Genomic DNA, 25,292 nt, shown 5'->3' with positions numbered 1-25,292 from the left:
GGCCTGAAACCCGTGGATAGCGAGGGCAGTAGAGGAGAACTGCGGCTAATTAACCCCTCCAGTCCCGGGATAGAATTTCTGTTCCGAAATCGGAGGATCACTTTAAGAACAGACAGTTTCCCCTCGCGCTCCAGCAGAGCCGCTGTGTAGCTGTATGAGAATTTGTACTTTGCGGGACGAGTTCTAGTTTTTATATATAATTTTGGGTGAATATAATGGATTCAAAAACTTTTATTAATTTTTTGCTGCAGGGCAATAAAAAAAAAGCAACATCAGCGCCATTTTTTGGATGTAGTTTTAGGCGTTCACCATGTGGTATAAAAAGTACACTAACGTTATTCTACGAGTTTTACGATTCGGACATCAATTTTATAGTTTTTTTTTATATGTTTTACTACTTTTGCACAATGTATTTATTTCTTAACGAATATTCTTTGTGTCGCCACATTCCTGCCCAGAGCATTTCCCCGCTGACCGCGCTGCATGAGGGCGTCTTTCTTTGCATGCGGACCTGGTAGTTTTTACTGGTATCATTTTGAGGTTTTTGGTTCCTTCTGACTCCTGTTTTGCGGAGGCGAATTGACCAATAAACGGCTATTCCGGCGTTGTCTTTTAAATGGAATATATCGTGCTAGAAGAATAACGCGGTATTACTCGCTACAGATCAGCAATGTAGTGGGGGAGGGGTTGGTTCCTTTTTCAATATTTAAAACATTGCTTAAGGGGGAAAAAAGGAGTGGTTCTTCTGTAAGACCGTTTAGCTGGCAAGGTCAGCAGTGACTGCGGCATCTGCGAGGATAAACAGTGTGGAGAAGCGATTAGATAAGCAAGCCTCATCCTTCTTTCTGAGATAGAAAAAACCCCTTATGTGACAAGAGAGTAAATATGTTCTCTGATTGATAAGATGGGCGACATGAACAAAACTCCATGTTACCCCCGCGCGCTACCCTCCATGTAAACCCCCCACGCCGTACACACACTTCACACTGCTGTGGCTTCAGCTCTTTCAGTGCTAATGACAAGCAAGAATCTTGGCTTTACAATGACAGCCAAAGCAGGTTGGTAGACCTGATGGAGCCGGAGCTACCGCCGTTAGGAGTAGGGGGAGCTCTGTTTGTCCAATGCCCTTTTCCTGCAGAATGAACAGGGCTTGTCCTAATCTGTAGGGGGTTTAAAGCAAACCTCCAGTGCTGGACAAACAAAGATGGGCACGCCACTTCTCCGACTACCTGATGCACAATGAGTATTAGTATGCATCGTAGTCTAAGACCCTACATGCTGCTCTGACTGGCCGGCTCTGCTCACATGGGCAGCACTGGTCAATCAAAACTGGTGTCGTGTCTTAGACTGATGATACAAACTCATGCGCAGTATGCACCAGGTAGTCAGAGAAACAGTTCGGCCATCTTTGTTTGTCCAGGACAAGAAAATCGCCTTAAAAAGGTTTTCCAGGCAGAATACTACTGATGACCGGTCCTCAGGATAGATCATCAATTGTTGATTGTCCGTCGCTCAGGACCCCAACCGATCAGCTGATGGTGCGCCCGTTGACACACTGGGGTCGAAGCGTAAGTCTCTGCTCCAACCTCCATGTAGCTTGTAACTGCAGACACGTGCGCATTCATTTCGATGAGAGCTGCACTTGCAGTTACAAGCGACTGTCACCTCACAGAGGTCGAAGCAGAGACATCCGCTGCGACCCCTGTGTATTTGCGGAGCTGTCAGCGGGCGCATAATCAGCTGATCGGTCGTGGTCCCAATGCTGGACCCCAGCAGATCGACTATTCATGATCTATCCTGAGAATAGGTCATCAATAGTATTCGCCCTGGAAAACCCCTTTAAGTCATCCCCCGGGATAAAACAATCATGACAACTGCGGTGTTAGAAGAGGATGAGCGATGAGCAGCGTGCAGGAAGCACCTATATACACAAAATACATCCCAGGAACAGGAAAAAACATACAAACCCAAATGCTGAATGTGGACTGTAGAGCTGCAATGGCATAGAAATCCTTCTGTTACATACACAGAACATATATAGCTAGCAAGCGACCCACGCCAGGCCCTGATGCCAACCCTAGCCGTGTCCTCGCCTGCCATCAGCTCCAACAGAAATTACATAGAGGGCACTACAAGCAGTGTAGAATTCAGCCGCTCTCCAGGTCGCTGCTGTTGCACCGATCACTTACACTCCTTTACCCAGATGTCTGAAATGGCTTTTATTGTGTACAGAAGGAAAACTGAATTTAAGACCAGTCCTGAACTTCAGGGCAAAAAAAAAAAAAGTTTCTTAAAAAGCAAAAAAAACCTATAAAGATGAGTTCGTTACATCTGAGCGGGTGCTGACGGCTCCACAACAGTTTGAGCTTGAAATAAATATTGTGTCTATGGATTTCCCCTCCTCCTCGCATTTTACATCATGCCCCAGTTCGTATCCTCCAGGCAACAAGCCGTTGTGGATTATAGACTTTTGGGAAAGTTCTCTCACTGTGTTTGGTAACTGGCCATACTGTACCCTGGTGGGTTCTGTATCACTGGCGGCCCTTGTGTTGGAGGCGGGGGTTGAGCGCCGAAGCCTCCCATCCATGTAGCTGACTGTGACTGTCTGCAATGCAAGAATTGGGAGTGAGGACTCAAAAACATCTTCTGCACAGTCAATCCCCATCATGCACCAGGACTTACTCTACTCCAAAGCTCTGCTGATTCCATGCCTGTCCGTACATGCCATATGATGGTACTTGCCAGCCGTTGGTGACGTACTGCCCGTACTGCTGAGGGCTGCCATACATGTGGCTCCATTGACCCCACTGACTGTAGTCCACCTAGAAGAGATGGAACAAGTTATTGCACTTTTCAAGCGTTTCTGTCCTGGTACCTAATTTCACATTATATCAGCCTAGAACTGAGGTCTTAAAGTGACCCTCCAATCCTGGGTAGAAAACCTGTCCAGTGACCAGAGGGGAACGTTATGTTACCTGGTTCCATCACCGACCCACTGTTCCTGGGGCCCCTCTTCATACATCCAACATGGCCACCATGCTCCTGTCCCTACTCCATGCGCACACTGCACCGGTAGTCAGACGGTGCATGTTGTTTCCTGATTGGCCAGAGCTGCTTACATGAGCAGTGCTGGCCAATCATAGCAGTGTGAAATATCTCAAGACTACCAACATATCAGCAGGACTTAGTGTGCTTTGGGTATGTGGCCATCATGGACATATGAAGAGGAACAGACAGATAGATGGCAGAAACAGGGAGAGGATGGCACCAGGAAATATAACAAGCCCTCCAGTCCCACAGATACATTTTGGCGCAGGTCCAGAGACTCACTTCAAATTCTGTCGCCAGAATATCGAAAATTAGCAGGCACCATAGCGCCAAGCGTCACATGGCACACAACAAATACAGCTTTTCTTTACTACACAGATATGTAATAACTTTAAAACTCAACTTTTATGCCCTGTATGCAAAATGACCCGCTTTGAGTCACGGAGGCAGGCTGCCAGCACCCCAAGTCACACGGTCCTGGCTTTCTTCATTCCCCCTCTTACCCTCTTCCTCCATCTGCTGATGTAATGGAACAGTTGCTTGCGTTGTGCAGCTCTCAGCCCCAGTCGGAAGCAGACATGGGCGGCTGGTGCAAAGGAAGGGGTGTGAAGAAAAGCAGGACACTGCCGCTTTTGACTCAAGGCGGGTCATCTTTCATAGAGGGCACCGAAGCATAAAGGTGAGTTTTTAAAGTTATCCTAGCGCTTTTCTTTTTTCCCCAGATGTTTATGTTGTGTGCCGCGTGACCCGAGGAGTCTGATTGCCTCTAATGCGTAAACCCTAAGAAAATGACATGGCTTAACCACTCTGGATCCACTAAAGGACCGCAGCGCCGTCTCTCTGTTTTCTTCATATATTCATTGTCTGGCTTGCTGGACTCGTTCCCCAGACTGGAGAAGGGCTGCAGACGTCTTATTCTGCATGGCGCTTTTCTTACAGCGCTCTCAGGTGGGCACATCTGCCTAAAAATGTTGACTCCCTTCACTGATGATGCCTGCATTATGGAAGCCCTTTCATTATGGTATACATGGCACTTGAATCCCTTTAAGGCAGACAGCTCCGTTGTGTGTAGTAAAGAGAAAACAAAGCAGGACCCCCTTCTCAGCAACGTCAAGCCTCTTATCTGCGAGGTCTGAGGCTGAAGAATGACAGGCGGCTCCTACTGGTCAAGAATTGCCCTTGCAACACCAGCGTGGCAGTCTGTCTCTTACCTGCTGGAAATTTTTCGTCATATCTGGCGTTTCTTTGCCCCAATAACACTTGACCACATGCCCATCTATGGTGGTCCCATTCACAGACACAATGGCGTGAGCGGCACTGTCGTGACTGGAAAACCTGAAGCAGAGGAAGTGAAAATGTTACTGGAAATGAAAGCGATGCTGGTCCCTGGAAAATACACTGCGACCGCGGAAAAGCCTCGGCGTGAGGCGAACGGCCGCAGCACAGAGACGGCCGCAATCTACTCACCTAATAAAAGAATAGCCTTTCTCAGGAAAAACCCGAATCTCCATTATCTGACCAAAAACCCCAAACGTCTGTCGCATCAGCTGATCTGTAAGACACGGGGGCAAAAGTATAATAAAGATATTCCACGACCCAAGTCGCAGGGGCTCAGAGGAGACGGACCCCTAGGAGCGACTCAGATGGGGTGTAAAGCACATTATAAAATCTCTACACGCATGTTCATGAAATTGGTGCCCCATTCGTTCAAGCCTGGAAGTGACCCACAAGTAGTTAACAGCCCTTAGGCTGGAGTCACACATTTACGTGCGCACTGGGTGTTGCGTATCTATGCACCGTGTGTGTTTTTTACTTTACTTTCTGCACATGCAAATCATGCACATTTGTGTGCGGAAAAAGATATCCAACAATTCACTGAAACGGGAAATTAAGTTAATTAGTTCAATATGTGCCATTTTTGTGCACAAATGCAGAGGAAAATAGAGCATGCTGCTTTTTTGCACGAATGAAATGTGCGCACAAAACACGCTTACAGAACAGATACGTTCGTGTGACACGGGCCTCAGAACTGACCATTTATAAATTACGGTAACTTCCATCACTGTATTAGGACAGATGAATGTATTGGGGAGACTCAGGAGGGGTAGTACAGCATCAGCAGTCAGGATATGCCTTAACCCTTTAACGACCAGGGCGCTTTGGGTCTTGATGACCAGAGAAAACTTTCACATAATGGAATGCTGAAATTTAAAAGGCCATTCATAAAGGGATTCTGTCTATAGACTTGTGCTGCCCAAACCATGGACAGCATGAACCCGGGACGGGGATGTCTGCTGCCCCTGTGAGCGAATTAACCTGAAACGCTGCAGCGTTTCCAAATAAATACACTTTGACGTCTGACTCAGAGCTGAACTCCAAGTCACAGAGGCGGCGGCGGTGCGGGATTCTCCCCGCCTGCTGCATGAGGACTCACAGCTCTTCTCCATGCTTGTGTATAGGTAGAGAGCGGTCACTCTGCACGCAGCGGGCGGGGAGAGGTCGGCATGGCCGCCCCAGTGACTACTCTATTCTGAAACATTCTTGGGTACACCAAAAAACAAAATTAAAGGGATTTGGTCATCCGGTTCGTGCCGCACGAACAATGGGCAGCAGGAACCTGATGATAGAATCCCTTTAATTCTGTACGTCCCTCAAAGAAAAAACATTTTCTAATTCTTGCGACTTGGAATAGACATGATTTTGTTTGGTAGATTTTATGTAGTGACAAATGGGCATGAATAGGAAAAAAACCAAAACACACGCCTTTTCTCATTTTCATGTTCTTTTCTAAAGTGGTTGCTTCATTCTGTACTATTTAGAGGGTTTGTCCGGTTACCTGACAACTCCACTTCAATAGGGCCATCTGTATTAAAATAATAAGCTGAATTATACTCACTTCTCCGCCAGGATCCGGCATTTGATGCGATAGTCTCAGAAAAATCAGACCGCTGCTGCCAGAGTCCCTGCTCTTTCTCATGGCATTGGCACTCACATCCTGAACGCCATGATGCCAGGAGTTCAGGGCCGTGAGGCTGCAGCCTCTCATTGACTACAGCAGTCACCTAATTCTCTGTGATGGCCGCTGTCCCAAAACCCCAGGAGCACAGCGGGGCTGCAGTGCTGATTCCCAGCGGCAGAGGGGCAAGTACAGCTCTGATGGTTATTTTAATACAGGAAGCCCTGTTGAAGCGGGGTTGTCCGGTAACAGGACAACCAATTTAACCCAAAAATGAATCCCAGAATTCTCCAGAGAAAAGGGATGCAAATAGTTCGCGTTTAGTTTTGCTTCAGTCTTCTCTACAGGAGTTTTGCAGGCAATGAAATTATATTTCCGTTCGCCATCACATTACAGGATTGATCCGTCATGGCTACCTGAACCAGCCAGAAGCGAGCAGCGCCATCCAACAGAGCACAAATAATATAGTGAGATGTGTGCCATTAACCCATTAATTTATGTCAAGCCGGCAGGAAGGGGTTAAACACTAAACGTCACTTAAATGCATCTGAATTTCGTGTAAAAGCTTCCCTCTCCTCCGACATCCTTGACCGGACACTTGAGGAGAGAAAGGAAGTTTCCTTACAGCACAGAACTCGGTAAGAGTAGTTGCTGCAACAAATGTTTCCTGCATGCTCGAAGATCGGTTGCCATGGTGATGCCAAGTTGGGACTCTAAAGCAATGAGGTCCTGATGGTGGCACTAGGACCAGAGGTTGTTGGTAAGATTGGGATCTGGATGTTAGGGACACAATCAGCAGAAACAGAACGGACATAAATGTGTACACACTGCGCTCCAGATTATTCTGCACACGCCATTTTTGCTCCTTTTAAGGAAACTCCACAGGTTCTCAGTAGGATTGCGGTCAGGACAGGATGGTGGCCAAAGCAGGATTTTATCTCCTTTTATGCCCATAGCAGCCAAGGAGTTAATGTTTTTCGCAGCACAGGATGGTGCATTGACTTGCATGGAAATGATTTTACCTCTGACGGCACGATTCTTCTTTTCCTTGCTATAATATTCTCAGTTAGGATCGCCACACGCCATTCAGAGTTCATTTTGACACCCTCCGGGGGGATCCTAAAGGAACCTACCCTCTCACTTCCCAATATTCCGTCCAAAACATCCCTCGCAACCTCCTTGCTAACATCTCAGACTTGTAGTAACAGGGCGGCCGCTCATCAGTCTTACAGCACTGCATCCAGTGAAGTCCAAGTGGTTAGAGGTGGCCAATACAGCTTTATGCACAACTGCCGGGTTTGGATCATCTGGCGTCAAACGGCTTGTGGCACTCCGGGGACACTATTACTACTGGGCTTCGGTGGGGGTCACTATTACTACTGGGGCTTACTGTGGGGTTAATATTATTACTGGGGCCACAATAGGGGTCACTATTACTACACGGGGCGGATTTGCTGTGGAATATACAGTAGCTGTAGCAGCAAAGTAGATCTCATCCACACACTGTGGAAGAAGTTTGCACAAAACCCGTGTGGATATTGACATGTGGAGCGGGGAGGTATTATTTCATCTCCCTTATTTAATTCCTTAGCATGTTCATTTCAAATATAATGTATTATCAATAGCCCATTCAGTGCCCCTCCCTGTTTTTTTTAAACAGCCCTGTCCTTTTTATAACGACGGAGGTAAAAGTCATATGTTGTGATAAGCCCCGCCCCTATCCCCTCCCTTGACCACACTATCTGCGTTTTGGGGCTTCACAAGAAACTTTTGCTTTAAAAAGGGCTCCATGGATGAAAAAGAACCACTGGTCTGGAAGACAGTGTACAGCGGGTGGTTGTGAAGTGGTTAAAGTATACAAAATAGGAAATAACTCATGTGTACCCCGAAGCTGCGGATTATTCAGACTGTGCCCAAATTTCAGGGCAAGTAGGTCATGGGCAGCGTTCAATGAGTGTATAGAGAGTGGACTCACCTGTTAAACCAGAGCCAATGCCACCGCAGTACACAGTGCAGTTCTTTGGGCTGGACTGATTGACGACATCTTCGAACCTCAGCTGTTTAGAGTTATCTGATGTGAAAGACGAGGCTGCGCATTAATCGTTAGCCTTTACAGCCACCCTTAATGATAAAGCTATGGGAGGGAGGATTGATACTCACTTTCCTGTGTGCTTTTCGGTGCAGGCGGTTTGCGTGTTGCCCAGTTAGTTCTAATTTGCCGTCCACCCAACCACTGACCTCCCATGTGCACGATGGCATTCTCTGCATCCTAAGAGAAGAGTACGGATGAGCACGGAGAACATAGGAGCATGACAAGGACATTAAAGGGAACCTGTCACCAGGTTCGTGCTGCCTAAACTTCAAATAGCAAGAATCCAAGAAGGATATCAGCCCTCTTCTTATTTGCACAAGGAAAAGCTAAAAGCAATGGGATGAAACTGAAAGGGAGGAGACGCAGATTAGATATTAGACAGTGAGGGGGATCAATGAGTGGAACAGGTTGCCACAGGAGGTGGGGAGTTTTACTTCAATGGAACTGTTCAAACAAAGCCTGGACAAATATCTGTCTGGGATAATTTAGTGATCCTGCACTGAGCAGGGGGTCGGACCCGATGACCCTGGAGGTCCTTCCAACTCTACCATTTTATGATATGTCCATTCGGTGCATGTATGTTTTATTCTGAAACGCTGCTGCATTTCAGAAAAAAACAAACTTAGAGCCCAAATCTCAGAGTTTTCAGATCAAAAAGGCAGGCCACGCTACTCTCTCTCCGACAGTACCATCAAGGCTGACAGCATGGAGAGGAGCTGTCACTCTTGATGTTGTGGGAGAGAAGACCGGGCGCAAACCGCTTCTTTGACATGAGAGCTCCGAGTCAAAATTCTTAGTAGGTTTGTTGTGAAACGCAGTAGGGTTTTAAAATAAAAGACATACATGGGCCAAACGGGCATATATCTGTCCCAGGTAAGGGCAGCATGAACCTGGTGAAAGGTTCACTTTAAAGGGGTTTTCTTGGATTTTTTTACTTTTCTTCTTTATTTTTATTTAGAAAGGGCTTAAAATGAATAAAAGTTAAATACTCGCCTATCCAGGCGGCTCCCCATCCAACGCTGCAGTCCCGATGCCTGCCATACAGAGCCCAGAAACAGCGGCCGGGGGTCACGTGCCGTACATTGTGCACATGACCGCTCAGCCACGGACAGGCTTCGGCGTCCATAGAAGAATCCCCACTGAAGCCTGTGTGTAGCTTTGCGGTCATGCGCACAATGAACAGCAGTTCAGCACCTCATGCTTTTTCTGGCTTCCGTGCAATGGGCATTGGGGCTGCAGAGCTGGACTGGGAGCATCTGGGATAGGTGAGTATTCAATTTTCATTTTAAGCTCTTTTGATTATATATATTTTATATGTCCTGGAAAACCCCTTTAAGGCAGAGTGAGAAGAACAACACAGGAACAACTTACCAGTTTGTTATAGAAGGACACAAAGCCGTAGCCCTTGGATTTTCCCGTCGCCATGTCCTTCACCACCCTGGCGTCACTGTGGGAAGAGAGCACGGACTGATGAGATGAAAGAAAGCAGCAAGAGAACCACGGCGTGTAAATCATCAATACAATCTAAAAGGAAGCACACACACGGTATTGTGAAGACAGCCCTCCTGCTTCATCTGGCCTAACCCTGCCATTATCCTGCTTAGAGATGGCTAGCTCCCTGGCCCAGCCTGCCACAATGCACATTGTATCTACAGCACACAGCTCTAGTATTAACATGGAATAGACATGCAACCTAGCAAGTTTACACTAGAAAACGCTCTGCTATAGTCTAAGCACTCAACAGTCCTGGCTCACCATGCACTCACTAAAATCAATGGCTGCAGATATATATGAAATATCAAAATTGAAAAAAGAGGAAAAAGTAGGAATTAAAAGGCATACATGGCCTGTTAACAGATTTCTTTATTTTTCTTGGTCAATTCTTTACCACCATTTTGGAGTTTGGGCAGCTGTAAATTTTGAAAAATTGACATTTTCAGAAAATTTAAAGAAAGGAGAATAATAACTAAAGAACAATAACTTCAGCACACCAGTACAAAACAACAAAACTTTACACACAGATGTATTGTGTAATATCAAATCTGCACTGAATAGAGCATATAGGAGATAAGATAAGACTGCAAATATGAAGAGAAACGCAGAAAAAAGAAGAATAAAGTAGAAATGAGAATAAAAAAAATCTACAACTGAGTCCAGTGTGCACAGTTCCTTTGCTGAAAGCCTTCAAGATTTCTGTCCATCTACCAGCAATTCTGCAAAATAATCAGAATGCTATTCAGTTTAAGGGCGAGCGGGAGTGAGGAAAGACTTACACCCTGCTAAACAGTCCGACTTACCGAAGGAGCGGCGCAAACAAGACATTTCACAAGCTTATCAATGCATACTGGGAGGTGCAGGACCTGCTGTCTCGGTGCGGAGCCTTGAGTTTGCAGCACTCGGTTATAACTGCCCTGGTGACCAGTCCGTCATAACGTGGAGCAACGATGGTTTACGTGGCAGGAGAAGCAAAGCATGCTGCCACCGGTCACCTCCGGCACCAGAGACAGCAAAGTCGGAGACTTCACAATGTAATGGAGAACCCAAACCACCACCCTTCCCCAATACTTACACAACTATGAGCAATGCGTTACGGCTACAGATTGACGGCAACACAAAAATTGGGTGGGGGAAAAAAAAAAAAGGCCCAGAGCAGAGCGCCCGGCTGAGACACTCTTGGCATCGTCCAAAAAAAAAAAAAAAAAACATCTCGGCAGCCACATTGGGCACACGGGGTGCCGTCTACCGTGAGGCGACAAAAAGTTCTCTCCGATGGCGGTTCACAAAGTCAATTTTAGATCAAACGATGCCACGTGTTGAGGAGTGACAGATAGGTGCCTGTGCGCCAAAATACTTACGATATTTTACCGAATGGAGCAAAAGCGGATTTTATGTCTTCTGTGGTGATTTCTGGGCTCAAGTCTCCAACAAACACATGAAAGTGATCTGCAAAGAAAAGGGCCTCCTGTTACTCAGCTGGAGACACGGCGACTTCACAAGGCATCCAAGTACAATGTGGGGTCTACACGGGACTGGGTGCTACGTGACAACATGTCTGGGGTCTCGGAAATAAAAGTATGAGGGCGAGCCGCACCCCGAGAAACGACTTCAACCAGTAACAAAGAGAAGTGCTTAGAATTTAGATAAATGAGAGAGAATACCAAGAGAGGCAGCCTAAACAGCACAGGGACGTGTAAATGCTATCGCCCAGAGTCTCTTAACCCCCTTTTCTGCTGGAGGGGCCTGCAACAAAAAGGGATTAATAGCAGCATCATACGGTCACATGAAAGACAAGATTGCGGAGGAGAGAGAGAGAGAGTGTGTGCAGGCGCCAGCGCAAGGAGGCTCGACTTACTGGAAGTGTCCTTCTTCTGGCTGCTCGGAGTCGTTGCCCAATTTACTTTCACTTCCTGCAGGAACAAAGTTTTATTAGCAAAATGTCAGAAAGGAAGCAAAGGTTCAAAACGACAAACAAGTGACGTCAGGTCATGTGACTTGGGAGTGATTTTATTACATTACTTTCTGCCTAACTACACTCATTGTTTGTTGGGGAAACCCGTACAATTCGGAGGGGGCTCTGAACCCTGTTGGGCCGCCTCTGAGCAGCATTCAAGATGAGATACGCTCAGGCATGGAAGCGCACAAACTCCGTCTGTTATAGACTCATAGACCTCCAGGGTCATCGGGTCCGACCCCCTGCTCAGTGCAGGATTCACTAAATCATCCCTGTGACACATATGCCCACAGATGTTAGGACTGAACCTCTAGATCTTGCACAATCACAGGCTGCCGAGGCTGACCGGACGGGCCAAGGAAGTGTAGCGACCGGATGGAGACAATCCTGGGTGAGCATTATCTTGCTGGAAGCCGCCATGAGAGGAACACATGTGGCCGCAGGATTTCCTGCACATATTGCTAAATCGTTAGTGTCCCTCGATCACCACTAGAGGTGACCGACTGTCGTATGCAATGGCCCCCTAGACCATCACACCAACAGGGGGCAGTGTGTCGCTCCACAGCAAAGGCCGGATTAAAGCGCCCACCCCGAGGTCTTTGAACTCCAACATGACATGTCGTCAGTGACCAAAGAGAACTAGGAACATTTGCTAAAGACAGTAGAGTTCCAGGTTTTCCATTCACGACACCACTGCAAATACCCTTCTGCTAAGGTTAGGAAATGCTGCGGTCAGGGACGGGGCTCTGTAACGATGGCGCCACCTAAATAGTTGGATCTGGCAGATGAAACGATCCTCTCTACTGGTGGTCTGGAGCCCGTTCGCCCCCAGATAACGACTGCTCCTAACAGCTCCCTTATAACAGCCTAGATAGTGGACTATTTGTCAAAAAGACCATCCTAATTCTCTCGTTCCAGTGATGCGCCCCCTCTTAAAGTCTTCGGGGTCAACAAGAGGTACGCTGCACAAAAGGACCATTTGAGAGCCTTTTTAGGAGTGCAACGTTTTATGGCCTCCGTATCTAATCAGACGATAACTGTAATAAGTTCCATATCTGCCTGAGGCTTAACCGCTTACAAAGTTTTGCAGCAATCTGACATTTCCATCTGGACGCACAATTATTATTTTTTCTGTTGTCAAAAAAGCGCATATCTAGATTCAATGGATCTTTGGCGCTGCCCGCGCCCATCTGTGGCCCGAATCGTTAAACTGACCAAACCTCCACAACTGACGGCATACGCTGCGTGTAGGCTTAACGATTAGAGTTCAAAAAAACGAAAATGAACGGTAATCGTTCGGTTTAAATGCGACGACTGAATGTTGAATGAGATTCATTCACTTCGGCCTTCAGCCGTTCCTTGTCAGCCGGCATAAAAATAACCGCCGGTTCATTCATTTCTCGCAGAGTTGACAAGTGAACGATTCTCAACGATCATCTAACAGGCTGCACGAGCGCCGAGGAGTTAGTGGTGACGTCACTCGCTCGTCCGAACACCAATCGGCTCGCTAAAGTGTGAGCCCCTTCAGACGCCTTCAAGTTTCGGGCACGACAAAGTTAGAAGACAATGGCTGGCTACGTACCTTCCCCAGAATCTTCCGACCGTTCATGGCAGCCAATGCGGCGGCTGCATCTCTATGTTCAAAAAACTCCACAAAGCAGTAGGGATCATTGCTGGTATTTGGTAAGACAGAGAATCCGACAGACGCAGCGACTCTCCGGCTGTCAGTTTGCTGTTGATGGAGAATGGAGTTATTCCTCGTCTACTTGCAGATATCAAGCACTTCCTATTGTGTGTGACGCCTCACGTACACAACTACACGGGGGTCTTAGTAATCGTTAGTGAAGGGGTATTCCAGTAAACAAATTTTCCAAGCTTCAAGTATTGCTTGGTGTTGTTATCCCGAGGCTATCTGTACGCCTGGCGCTGCCCGCAGACCCGCCATTACCTTGCTCTGTTGAGCTCCCATCCAGCCGGCGTCACTTTGGTGTCTTAAATATGGCTGCCAGCCAAAGACCTTGCTGTCCTCCCCAGCAATGCCCATTAACCCCTTGAGTGGTGGGTTTCCTACCACCCTGTCGTGCCCACCAGGGCAGGTTTTTTAAAATGGTCTAATCATTGAATTTCAACTAATTTTGCAGTTGCGTCTCAAGAGCCATAACTTTTTCATTTTTTCATTGACATGGCCATATAAGGGCTTGTTTTTTGCGGGACAAGTTGTGATTTTTTAAACAGGGGGGAGGAAAAAAAGAAATGGGGAAAAAAGAAAAAAAGGGGCCATGTCATTAAGGGGTTAAATAATGCATTAACTTCCTTCTCTGGGTCATTACGAGGCACACGGATACCACATGTGTGATTGTATTTTTGTTTTTTTTTACAAAGTAAAGGGAGACAAGTGTTTTTATTATTTTTTTTATAATTTTTAAATTTTTTTTTTTGTCCCTTTAGGGGACTTCCACAGGGACCCATCAGGACCCCCTGATCACATTCCGGGGGTCCGATGGTGACAGCCCTTTACATGCTGCAGTGACAGCCCTTTACATGCTGCAGTCACATAGACTGCAGCATGTAAAGGGTTAACACAGCAGGTTTTCTCTGATCTCTGCTGTAAGAGCAGGTACCTAGCTGTCCTCTCACAGCCAAGCACCAAGCTCTCCCTGCCACAGAGACCATCTGCTTGCTTCTGACAAGCCGATGGTCTCTATGGCAACCTGTAAACAAAGCAGGAGATTGCCGGCATATCGGCAATATCTTCTGCTGGTTTTTCAAAGCCCCTGCTTTGTTCTCTGTGAGTCTGTGCAGGCAGAGCACAATGCCACAGCTTGTGGCATTGTGCTCTGCAGCTCCCATAGTGATACATAGCCCGGAAATCTTCCGGGCTATGTTGCTATGAGCAGTGGAGCTCGTCCCGGAAATTTTCCGGGCGTGCCACTCAAGGGGTTAATGGCAATTCATTTTATTAGCGCGGCCAATGTGGCTGAATGAGAACAAGCTGAGTGAAGGTTCTTTCAGACCGCGCCTGCACCACCCAAGATACGACTATGCCGATCCTGCTGAATTCAGTAGGACAGGTTATTACTTCACTGCCCACGGTTAGCAAACTTGGGAGCATAGACTGCAGGTCGTAACCTCGGGAAACAAAGTTGGGGAGGGGGAAGGCTCTGCACTCTGTGAGAGTAAATTGACAACTCCACAAAATTACATAAAAGAAAACAATATTAGATGGTGACGTTTTATATAAATCAACTATTGTGTAATACGAAATGTATCTTGCATAGACTGGAATACCCCTTTAATGATGATAAATGTATTCAGAGGAATCATTGAGCACCCAATTCATCCACATAACTTCCCACTCCACTGCTCGGTGCATGTTAGCACTTCCTCATGCGATTTTCATCTACTATTTCCCTACTCGGCCTCTGGCTGCTCCTGGCATCACCCTTTTCTCTGCCCGGGCACCTATGTGACCAGGGCAGTCAGGTCTGTTACAAGAGAAGACTCCGGTTATGCAGATAGAAGGGGATGTAATTTCAGTGACAGATGCAGCTTAAAAGTACCATCTGGAGCAGAAGGGGGGGGGGGGGGGGTCACACCAGGCAGACCACCCCCCCTATAAGATGCTCATACTATTAGCCTTCAGCGGCTTGTTTCTACGGTGCACACACATCAGCAAAAATGACATAACTTTATTCTACGGGTCGCTACGGTTACTACTAAATCATTTGTTTTTTGTTGTACTACTTTTAAAATATAAAATCTGTTTGGAAAAGAATTTAATTATTTTCTGCCGCAATATCTTTTTAAATTTTCCGTCAACATGGATGTGCAAGGGTTAATTTTATACGGGACGTCCGATAGTTTATATTGGCCCCATTCTGGAGTGCATAAAACTTTTTGATTGCTTTTTATTACATTTTTTCTTGGAGACGGGGTGACCCAAAAAAAAAAAGCACAATTCTGGCATTTCGAGTTCTCCGTGTGGGGTAAATAACGCCTCACTTTGACAGATCAGACTTTTATGTTTGCAGCCGATGCCAAATGTGTTATTTTTATTTAGATTTATTATAAATACAGCAAAAGGTTTTTGTTTTTTTTTACTTTTATCAAATTTTTTTAACAAATTAATAAAAGTTTTTTTAAGCTGATTTTTAAATCTTTTTAGGTCCTCGCAATCACAGAAAATGGCCGTATACTTACTGACTAAGGAGGGCAGATAGCTGCATCCCCTTTTTTAGGTCCTCAAAAGGACAAGAACTTGTGATGGTTGATCGCTCTGGCAGTCCGATATACTACCAAAGTATTACATTATACCGCGATCTGACAGGTAATCTATCAAGCCATGCAATCTGCAATGGCAGCCCTGGGGACTGTCAGAAGGCCCTTGGCTGGCATGGCATCCAAAAGGCACCTCACAATGTAACCTCAAGGGGCTGTCTGGGACCCCCTAACTCTGATTGGGGGCATTCAAAACGAACGGCAGCATTTAAAGGGTTAACAGCTGCGATCAGCAGCGGTGCTGATCGGAGTTGTTGCAGGCAGATGTCGGCTGTAAGAAACAGCTGGCACCCCCGCACTATATTGGGCAAGATCCACCCCCAAACATCCAGGACGTAAATGTATGCCCTGGAGCATTAAGGGGTTAAATAGGGGTTGTCTCCTTAGGATGAGTTCGGTCTGTAAATCCCTTCTATTGGACAGCGGAGGAGAGCCACAGTAAGCAGCAGCTCTGGCAGACGTGGCCGGTCTATATATATGACTATCCTGGGTTGGAGTCATGCGGAGACCACTAGTTATTAGGGGCCATGTGTGTGTAATGCATGTAAATTAGCACAAGGTACCAGAACGCTACCAGCAGCAGGTCTGCACAATGCCATGTGCCGGTGGCAAAGGTCACTTGTGTACGAGACGCGTAACAAGCTGCTGTAAGCTTAAAGGGGTTATCCCATCCAAAACATTTATCCCCTATCACTGAGGGTCTGACCGTGAGACTCCTGGGATAATGAGAACGGTGCAGAATCTCTGTGGTGGTGTTCATGTGCGACCAGAGCTCCATTCACTTCTATGGGACTGAGGGCGTGCACTACTGCTCCATTCATTAAGTGGACTTGGGGTACATCGCTCTTGTGGCTCCCGGGGGATCCGCTGATCATATATTTAACAGCTTTCCTGTGGATAGGTGATGTTTTAGTGGGATGATCCCTTTAAAGGAAACCTGTCATCACGTATGAGTGCCATATAAACCAAGTTACGGTGCTCACAGGACAAGTCCCGAGGAGTCTAGAGATGTTCTCTGCACATTTCAGTAGCTCCCCGTTCCTGCACGCATAGAAGTTGTTGAGACTGTAGACTGTGCAAACATACTGTTCTCTATGGGCGTGCGAGCACTCAGCATGCCGAGACGCATCGCTGCACTGTCCGCATGCCAACTTCCAAGGGTGACAGGGTAGGAGCAAGGAGCTGGGTAAATATACAAAGCACATCATTCGACTACTCAGGACCTGTCCTAGAAGTACCATAACTTAAGTTTTTGGTGATTATTGGGAGTGACGGGTTCCTTTTAAAGACTCAAGTAACTAAAGTTGTAATTCGGGCACCAATTCATCCACTTGTGCTGGTGGCTCGTAACATCGGCAGGTCCACGACCCCTCCAGACGTGTAGGGAACAAGCTGCGCCTGGTGGACGTACCTCAGTGATCATTTTACAGCTTTTACACGGTCCAATTTGACTGAATAACTGGAGGATGAGGACTTCTGTGACGTCTCTGGAAAGGTTCCCCACGTACCTGCAGATTGAAGAGGACATGGTCAGCTCTGCTCGGGATAAGCGGCGAGGAACAAGTGCTTTTCATTATGGGGAGGGATAGGATTGCCCTCTTAGGACAGGGTTATCATCGGGGATGGGGACACAATTACCACGTAGCATGTCTCAGTCACATAGACCCCGATCTGCTCATGAGGGGTGACCCAACTGGAGGACGCTTCCTGTATGAACATGGATACGCCGTGTGGATGGCTCAGCCCCTAGAAATGGCTGTAACTTGCCATTTCATTAATTGTCATGGATAAATGTCTTCAGCCTCTGGATCTTTGGAGGCTCCATCATCATATCCAGCTTTGCTGCTCAGTAGCCATGTGTACTGGACATGTGAATGGCGCAGATACTCGGTTACTATATTAAAGAGCATTTAATCATCCTCAAAGGTAACGACTGAAGCTCTTCCCGTAGGGAAAACCTCTCCCCAGAGCTCCCGCAGGCGACAGCCGTTCCTCCTCTCACCAAGCTCTCGCAGGCGGCACGCGTTAGCTGCCCCTCCCGCCGCCGAACTGTCAAAAGCGGTGCGCATTCACCGCCATTCCCGCTGCTGAGCTCCCGCGCGCGCCGGCCGCCCCTCCTCTCCCCGAGCTCCCGCGCGCGCAGGCCGCCCCTACTCTCTGAAAGCTCCCGCGCGCGCCGGCCACCCCTCCTCTCCCCGAGCTCCCGCGCGCCACCCGCCCCTCCTCTCCCCGAACTCCCGCGCGCGCGCCACCCGCCCCTCCTCTCCCCGAGCGCGCGCCACCCGCCCCTCCTCTCCCCGAGCTCCCGCGCGCGCGCCACCCGCCCCTCCTCTCCCCGAGCTCCCGCGCGCATGCCGCGTGCCACCCGCCCCTCCTCTCCTCTCCTCTCCCCGAGCTCCCGCGCGCGCCACCCGCCCCGCCCCGCCCCTCCCCTCCCCTCCCCTCCTCTCCTCTCCCCGAGCTCCCGCGCCGGCCGCCCCTCCTCTCCCCGAGCTCCCGCGCCGGCCGCCCCTCCTCCCCCCGAGCTCCCGCGCGCGCAGACCGCCCCTCCTCCCCCCGAGCTCCCGCGCGCGCAGACCGCCCCTCCTCTCCCCGAGCTCCCGCGCGCGCAGACCGCCCCTCCTCTCCCCGAGGCCGCACGCCACCCGCCCCTCCTCTCCCCGAGCTCCCGCGCCGGCCGCCCCTCCTCTCCCCGAGCTCCCGCGAGCAGGCCGCCCCTCCTCTCCCCGAGCTCCCGCGCGCGCAGGCCGCCCCTCCTCTCCCCGAGCTCCCGCGCGCGCAGGCCGCCCCTCCTCTCCCCGAGCTCCCGCGCGCGCAGGCCGCCCCTCCTCTCCCCGAGCGCGCAGGCCGCCCCTCCTCTCGCCGAGCTCCCGCGCGCGCAGGCCGCCCCTCCTCTCGCCGAGCTCCCGCGCGCGCAGGCCGCCCCTCCTCTCCCCGAGCTCCCGCGCGCGCAGGCCGCCCCTCCTCTCCCCGAGCTCCCGCGCGCGCAGGCCGCCCCTCCTCTCCCCGAGCTCCCGCGCGCGCAGGCCGCCCCTCCTCTCCCCGAGCTCCCGCGCGCGCAGGCCGCCCCTTCTCTCCGAAAGCTCCCGCGCGCGCCACCCGCCCCTCCTCCTCTCCGAAAGCTCCCGCGCGCCACCCGCCCCTCCTCTCCCCGAGCTCCCATGCGCGCCGGCCGCCCCTCCTCTCCGAAAGCTCCCGCGCGCCACCCGCCCCTCCTCTCCCCGAGCTCCCGCGCGCGCCGGCCGCCCCTCCTGCCCCAGAGATCCCGGAGGCGAAGCGCGTCGGCCGCCTCTCCTTTCTGAGCTCCAACAAGCGATATACGCCGTTCACCACTCCTCTCGCCGAGCTCCCACAGGCAGTACACATTATCCGTTCCTCTGATCTAGTACTGGGCAGGATGTCCCTTGGTCTTTAGATTAGTCTGAATTCTTTATGGACTTTTACAAGGGACTAGTTAACTTTCTAAGCAGGTTCTCCTGTACACCACGAGTTGCACTATTAGATCTGGAACCCATGTACGTAGCAATAGTAGATGAAGATGCTATATTATCCAGAAAAAAAAATTCCCATAAAGAAAATTAATGGTAGAAAAAGACCTCAGTCCATCTAGTCCACCGATGCATGATTATTCCCTTAGGACAGATATTTCCAGCAGGCTTACTGCAGATTCTCCTTCCGCATCTGCTGGAAGTTTGTTCAATGCATCTACTTCCAGTAAAATGGTATTTTGTGATCTTGCCTCCCACTAATTATTAATATTCGTCTCTTTGTTCTTCGGTTTAGTCTTCTCTCTTGTTAGATACATAAAGGTTTTGATCATGCCCCTTCTTTTCTCCAGGCCGAAAGTCTCATGATAAGTTTTGCTCTCGAGACCTTCCACCGCTTTCGTAGAAGTCTTTGCCCTTGTTTCATATCGATCTTCTCTCTGTAGGTGAGGTCTCCTATATTCCGGATGTGGTCTCACTCGCTATACATTTGGATCACAATCTCCCTCTTTCTCCTGGTTGTAGCTCTCTCTATACAGACAATCCTCCTTACTTTCCCTCCTGCTGACTACATTGTGAAGCTCATCAGGATTGCACATGTTCCATATGGCAATACGCAGGTGACTGTTGCATGCTCTGTGTTCCCTCAGTACCACATTTCCTTTTTGGGGCCTCATATGTGCCCAGTAACATATTCCAGGTTACGGAGTTCTGTGGAGTCCATTCCGCCAGCCGTACGACATTTAGTCTTCACAACTGTTTGTTTATATGAATGTAAAGACTTCTGCATCGGAGGGTGACGATCCCGAGGCGACGATCCCGAGGCGACGACCATCTCTACTCCATTCCCCACACGCTCAGCGTAAGGAGAACCTATGTGTTTATCAAAGAGAAGATGATCCCAGATCTCGTGCTGAAGTCTGGGCCCAGGAGAAATACAAATCACACCAGCCTGTGCGGTATCAGAGGATTTCTACTTTATTCTAAGGTGTATGTTGTTTATTAGAGATGAGCCAACGTACTCGGTAAGGGCGATTTCGCAATCGAGCACCGCGATTTTCGAGTACTTCACTACTCGGGTGAAAAGTACTCGGGGGCGCTGTGGGTGAGCGGGGGGGGGGGGGAGAGAGGGCTCCCCCCTGTTCCCCGCTGCTACCCCCACTCCGCCGCGCCACCCCCTGTCCCCCGGCGCACCCGAGTACTTTTCACCCGAGTAGTGAAGTACTCGAAAATCGCGGTGCTCGATTGCGAAATCGCCCTTACCGAGTACGTCCGCTCATCTCTATTGTTTATATACCATAAATGACATCACAGAAAAAGTACATACCTCCAAGAGTAATAATAATACATGATAGGGTACTACTAAAATGTTTAACATAAGTTACACCTTATGAGGTGTTACTATAACATACAATGAGACCGTTATGAATTCAGTGAAAAAGAATGCAAGGGAGGCGGTCTGGAGACTCTTATCTTGTCTGTCTACCCCGTAATGGTATACAAAAGGTTTCGTTTAACCCCTTCACTACTTACACTGCCATCATGCTATATCTTTCTGGTCTACAATCCAATAAAACAACAATTTACTTATTCATTGATCTACAATGTTCTTAACACTCAGTACAAGCCGCTCCCTGAGGTCTAATTAGCAGGTGGAAGAGGTAACTGCACAGAGAATACCCTAAGGCTAAAGGTAGCTCTGAACGCTACGACTGTCAGGCACGCAACTCTCTATAGAAGGTGGCTTTGCTGTGTAATGTGGCAGGGGTCACGCTACGACAGAGGACAGTTCTTCTGTATATCGTGGCACGGGTCACCCTACGACAGGATGGTTCTTCTGTATAACGTGGCGGGGGTCACCCTACGACAGAAGACCGTTCTTCTATGTAACGTGGCGAGGGTCACCCTATGACAGGGTGGTTCTTCTGTATAACGTGGCGGGGGTCATCCTACGACAGCATGGTTCTTCAGTATAACGTGGCGGGGGTCATCCTACGACAGCATGGTTCTTCAGTATAACGTGGCGGGGGTCATCCTACGACAGCATGGTTCTTCAGTATAACGTGGCGGGGGTCATCCTACGACAGCATGGTTCTTCAGTATAACGTGGCGGGGGTCATCCTACGACAGGATGGTTCTTCAGTATAACGTGGCGGGGGTCATCCTACGACAGGATGGTTCTTCAGTATAACGTGGCGGGGGTCATCCTACGACAGGATGGTTCTTCAGTATAACGTGGCGGGGGTCATCCTACGACAGGATGGTTCTTCAGTATAACGTGGCGGGGGTCATCCTACGACAGGATGGTTCTTCAGTATAACGTGGCAGGGGTCATCCTACGACAGGATGGTTCTTCTGTATAACGTGGCAGGGGTCATCCTACGACAGGATGGTTCTTCTGTATAACGTGGCAGGGGTCATCCTACGACAGGATGGTTCTTCTGTATAACGTGGCAGGGGTCATCCTACGACAGGATGGTTCTTCTGTATAACGTGGCAGGGGTCATCCTACAACAGGATGGTTCTTCTGTATAACGTGGCGGGGGTTACGCTACGACAGAAGACAGTTCTTCTATTTAACGTGGCGGGGGTCACCTTACGACAGGGTGGTTCTTCTGTATAACGCGGCAAGGGTCACCCTACGACAGGATGGTTCTTCTGTATAACGTGGCGAGGGTCACCCTACGACAGGATGGTTCTTCTGTATAACGTGGCGAGGTTCACCCTACGACAGGATGGTTCTTCTGTATAACGTGGCGAGGGTCACCCTACGACAGGATGGTTCTTCTGTATAACGTGGCGAGGGTCACCCTACGACAGGATGGTTCTTCTGTATAACGTGGCGAGGGTCACCCTACGACAGGATGGTTCTTCTGTATAACGTGGCGAGGGTCACCCTACAAGAGAGGACGATTCTTCTTTAGAATGTGGTGGTGATCACCTCACTATAGAGATTGGTTCTTCTATAGAACAGGACAGCTGTTGCCTCCATAGAGGATGGTTCTTCTGTATAACGTGTCAGGGGTCACCCTACGACAGAATGGTTCTTTGGTATTACGTGGTGGTGGTCACAGTATGACAGAGGACGGTTCTTCTATAGAACGTGGCAGGGGTCACATTACGACAGGATGGTCCTTTGGTATAACATGGCGGGGTTCACCCTACGATAGGATGGTTCTTCGGTATAACGTGGCGGGGGTCACCCTACAACAGAGGACGCTTCTTCTGTAGAATGTGGTGGTGATCACCTCACTATAGAGATTGGTTTTTCTATAGAACATGACAGCTGTTGCCTTCATAGAGGGCAGTTCTTCTGTATAACGTGGCAAGGGTCACCCTACGACAAGGTGGTTCTTCTGTATACTATGGCAAGGGTCACCCTAAGACAGAGGACAGTTCTTCTGTAGAGTGTGGTGGTGATCACTAAACTATAGAGATTGGTTTTTCTATAGAACATGACAGCTGTTGCCTTCATAGAGGGCAGTTCTTCTGTATAACGTGGCAAGGGTCACCCTACGACAAGGTGGTTCTTCTGTATACTATGGCAAGGGTCACCCTAAGACAGAGGACAGTTCTTCTGTAGAACGTGGCAGGGGTCACCCTATGACAGAGGACACTTCTTTTGTAGAGTGTGGTGGTGATCACCTCACCATAGAGATTGGTTCTTCTATAGAACATGACAGCTGTTGCCTCCATAGAGGACGGTTCTTCTGTATAACGTGGCAAGGGTCACCCTACGACAGGATGGTTCTTCTGTATAACGTGGCGGGGGTCACCCTACGACAGGATGGTTCTTCTGTATAACGTGGCAGGGGTCACCCTACGACAGGATGGTTCTTCTGTATAACGTGGCGGGGGTCACCCTACGACAGGATGGTTCTTCTGTATAACGTGGCAGGGGTCACCCTAGGACAGGATGGTTCTTCTGTATAACGTGGCGGGGGTCACCCTACGACAGGATGGTTCTTCTGTATAACGTGGCGGGGGTCACCCTACGACAGGATGGTTCTTCTGTATAACGTGGCAGGGGTCACCCTAGGACAGGATGGTTCTTCTGTATAACGTGGCGGGGGTCACCCTACGACAGGATGGTTCTTCTGTATAACGTGGCAGGGGTCACCCTAGGACAGGATGGTTCTTCTGTATAACGTGGCGGGGGTCACCCTACGACAGGATGGTTCTTCTGTATAACGTGGCGGGGGTCACCCTACGACAGGATGGTTCTTCTGTATAACGTGGCAGGGGTCACCCTACGACAAGGTGGTTCTTCTGTATACTATGGCAAGGGTCACCCTAAGACAGAGGACAGTTCTTCTGTAGAACGTGGCAGGGGTCACCCTAGGACAGGATGGTTCTTCTGTATAACGTGGCAGGGGTCACCCTAGGACAGGATGGTTCTTCTGTATAACGTGGCGGGGGTCACCCTACGACAGGATGGTTCTTCTGTATAACGTGGCGGGGGTCACCCTACGACAGGATGGTTCTTCTGTATAACGTGGCAGGGGTCACCCTACGACAAGGTGGTTCTTCTGTATACTATGGCAAGGGTCACCCTAGGACAGGATGGTTCTTCTGTATAACGTGGCAAGGGTCACCCTAAGACAGAGGACAGTTCTTCGGTAGAACGTGGCAGGGGTCACCCTAGGACAGGATGGTTCTTCTGTATAACGTGGCAGGGGTCACCCTAGGACAGGATGGTTCTTCTGTATAACGTGGCGGGGGTCACCCTAAGACAAGAGGACAGTTCTTCCGCGTTACATGGCGGCCGTCACCCCACCGACTTCTGCCTTACACGGCGGCCGTCACCCCACCGACTTCTGCCTTACACGGCGGCCGTCACCCCACCGACTTCTGCCTTACACGGCGGCCGTCACCCCACCGACTTCTGCCTTACACGGCGGCCGTCACCCCACCGACTTCCGCCTTACACGGCGCCCGTCACCCCACCGACTTCCGCCTTACACGGCGCCCGTCACCCCACCGACTTCCGCCTTACACGGCGCCCGTCACCCCACCGACTTCCGCCTTACACGGCGCCCGTCACCCCACCGACTTCTGCCTTACACGGCGGCCGTCACCCCACGGAGGGCGCCGGTTGTTCCACACAGTACGGTTGGGGTCACATGACTGAGAAGGTCCTCGTACAACGATGGCAAATTATAAAAAACCAGCGTGCAGATGGCAGCGGTCACAGCGCCAGCGTACGGAATCCCTGCGGCCGCAGACACAATAACCGCACTCCGCGGCGCCACACAGAGGGGCATTCAGGCGGCGATGTCACTGAAGGTGGCGCTGATGTGTCACCAGGCAGCGGGTGTCATTATGACGCTGCGCCCCGACGCCATCACGACGCGTACAACATGACAACAGGACCAAAAGCACATCAATAACACAGGGATGACAGCCAGCGCTCACACGCCGGCAGGAGGCGCCACTGAGGCTCACACTGCCGTCTGACAGACCCCGGGCCCGCCAGCTGCCGCATACTCACAAGGTCCGGGGCTGTCCGTCGTCGTCCATGGCTCCTCCGGGTGAGCTCCCGGCCACGTCCTGTGAGAGGATGCTACCGACTAGATGGCGGCAGAGGCCTCGGACTGGGATTCGGCTTCACCGGAGCCAGAAGAAAGCCTCGTAAACCTCCGTCCGGTTCCCAGCAAAATGGCGGCCGCCACCAGCGACCAGTCAGAGAAGGCGCCCAGTGCGCAGGCGCTGCCCCCTCCGGCTGCGCGTTCACGCTACGTCATCCTCGGAGCATGCGCGTTCACGGGACGGTCTAGATCGACGTGTCACAATAAAGGCGGGAAGCGCTGTGAGGGAGCCGTGAGGTAACGGCGGCGGCCCGGCTCCCCTCACAGCTGGCGGGCTGCAGCCACGCAGAGCTGCCTCCTACCTCACCCAGAGCAGCCGCCATGAGGACAGGGATATGTAGCTTTATGTGAAGGAGGAGACCAGCAGCAATACCCAACCAGAGGGGGGCGCTAA

General features: G+C 49.9%; 1 protein-coding gene across 2 annotated transcripts; it reads right to left on the bottom strand.

Moving 5' to 3' along the window:
• Nucleotides 1-2,204: 2,204 nt before the first annotated feature.
• Nucleotides 2,205-25,006, bottom strand: TIAL1 (TIA1 cytotoxic granule associated RNA binding protein like 1). Of its 2 annotated transcripts, none has more exons than XM_066601361.1 (12): nucleotides 24,802-25,006; nucleotides 17,237-17,333; nucleotides 13,130-13,279; nucleotides 11,449-11,503; nucleotides 10,952-11,039; nucleotides 9,468-9,543; nucleotides 8,165-8,273; nucleotides 7,980-8,093; nucleotides 4,516-4,600; nucleotides 4,260-4,383; nucleotides 2,683-2,822; nucleotides 2,205-2,605 (listed from the first exon to the last, which is right to left on the bottom strand). In XM_066601361.1, exons 1-12 carry the CDS (start codon nucleotides 24,828-24,830, stop codon nucleotides 2,485-2,487), a joined length of 1,188 nt encoding a protein of 395 aa, XP_066457458.1. In that variant the 5' UTR covers nucleotides 24,831-25,006; the 3' UTR covers nucleotides 2,205-2,484. The 2 variants fall into 2 exon arrangements, with proteins under 2 accessions (XP_066457458.1, XP_066457459.1); XM_066601362.1 differs by having other exon boundaries at nucleotides 7,980-8,075.
• Between the last annotated feature and the right edge of the window lie 286 nt (nucleotides 25,007-25,292).

This window comes from Eleutherodactylus coqui, chromosome 4 (genome assembly GCF_035609145.1).
Source record: "Eleutherodactylus coqui strain aEleCoq1 chromosome 4, aEleCoq1.hap1, whole genome shotgun sequence".
In the NCBI taxonomy this organism is placed as follows: Eukaryota; Metazoa; Chordata; class Amphibia; order Anura; family Eleutherodactylidae; genus Eleutherodactylus; species Eleutherodactylus coqui.
The sequence above is the reverse complement of the archived record's forward strand: the minus strand, read 5'-3'. Positions and strand labels throughout refer to the sequence as shown.

Excerpts from the sequence above, each read along its gene's own strand:
- TIAL1 (XM_066601361.1), bottom strand. The coding sequence starts at position 24,830 with ATGGACGACGACGGACAGCCCCGGACCTT. Across the intron at positions 17,334-24,801 it reads GACGGACAGCCCCGGACCTT|GTACGTGGGGAACCTTTCCA; the intron begins GTGAGTATGCGG and ends TTCAATCTGCAG. Across the intron at positions 8,274-9,467 it reads TGTCCTTCTATAACAAACTG|GATGCAGAGAATGCCATCGT; the intron begins GTAAGTTGTTCC and ends CTCTTCTCTTAG.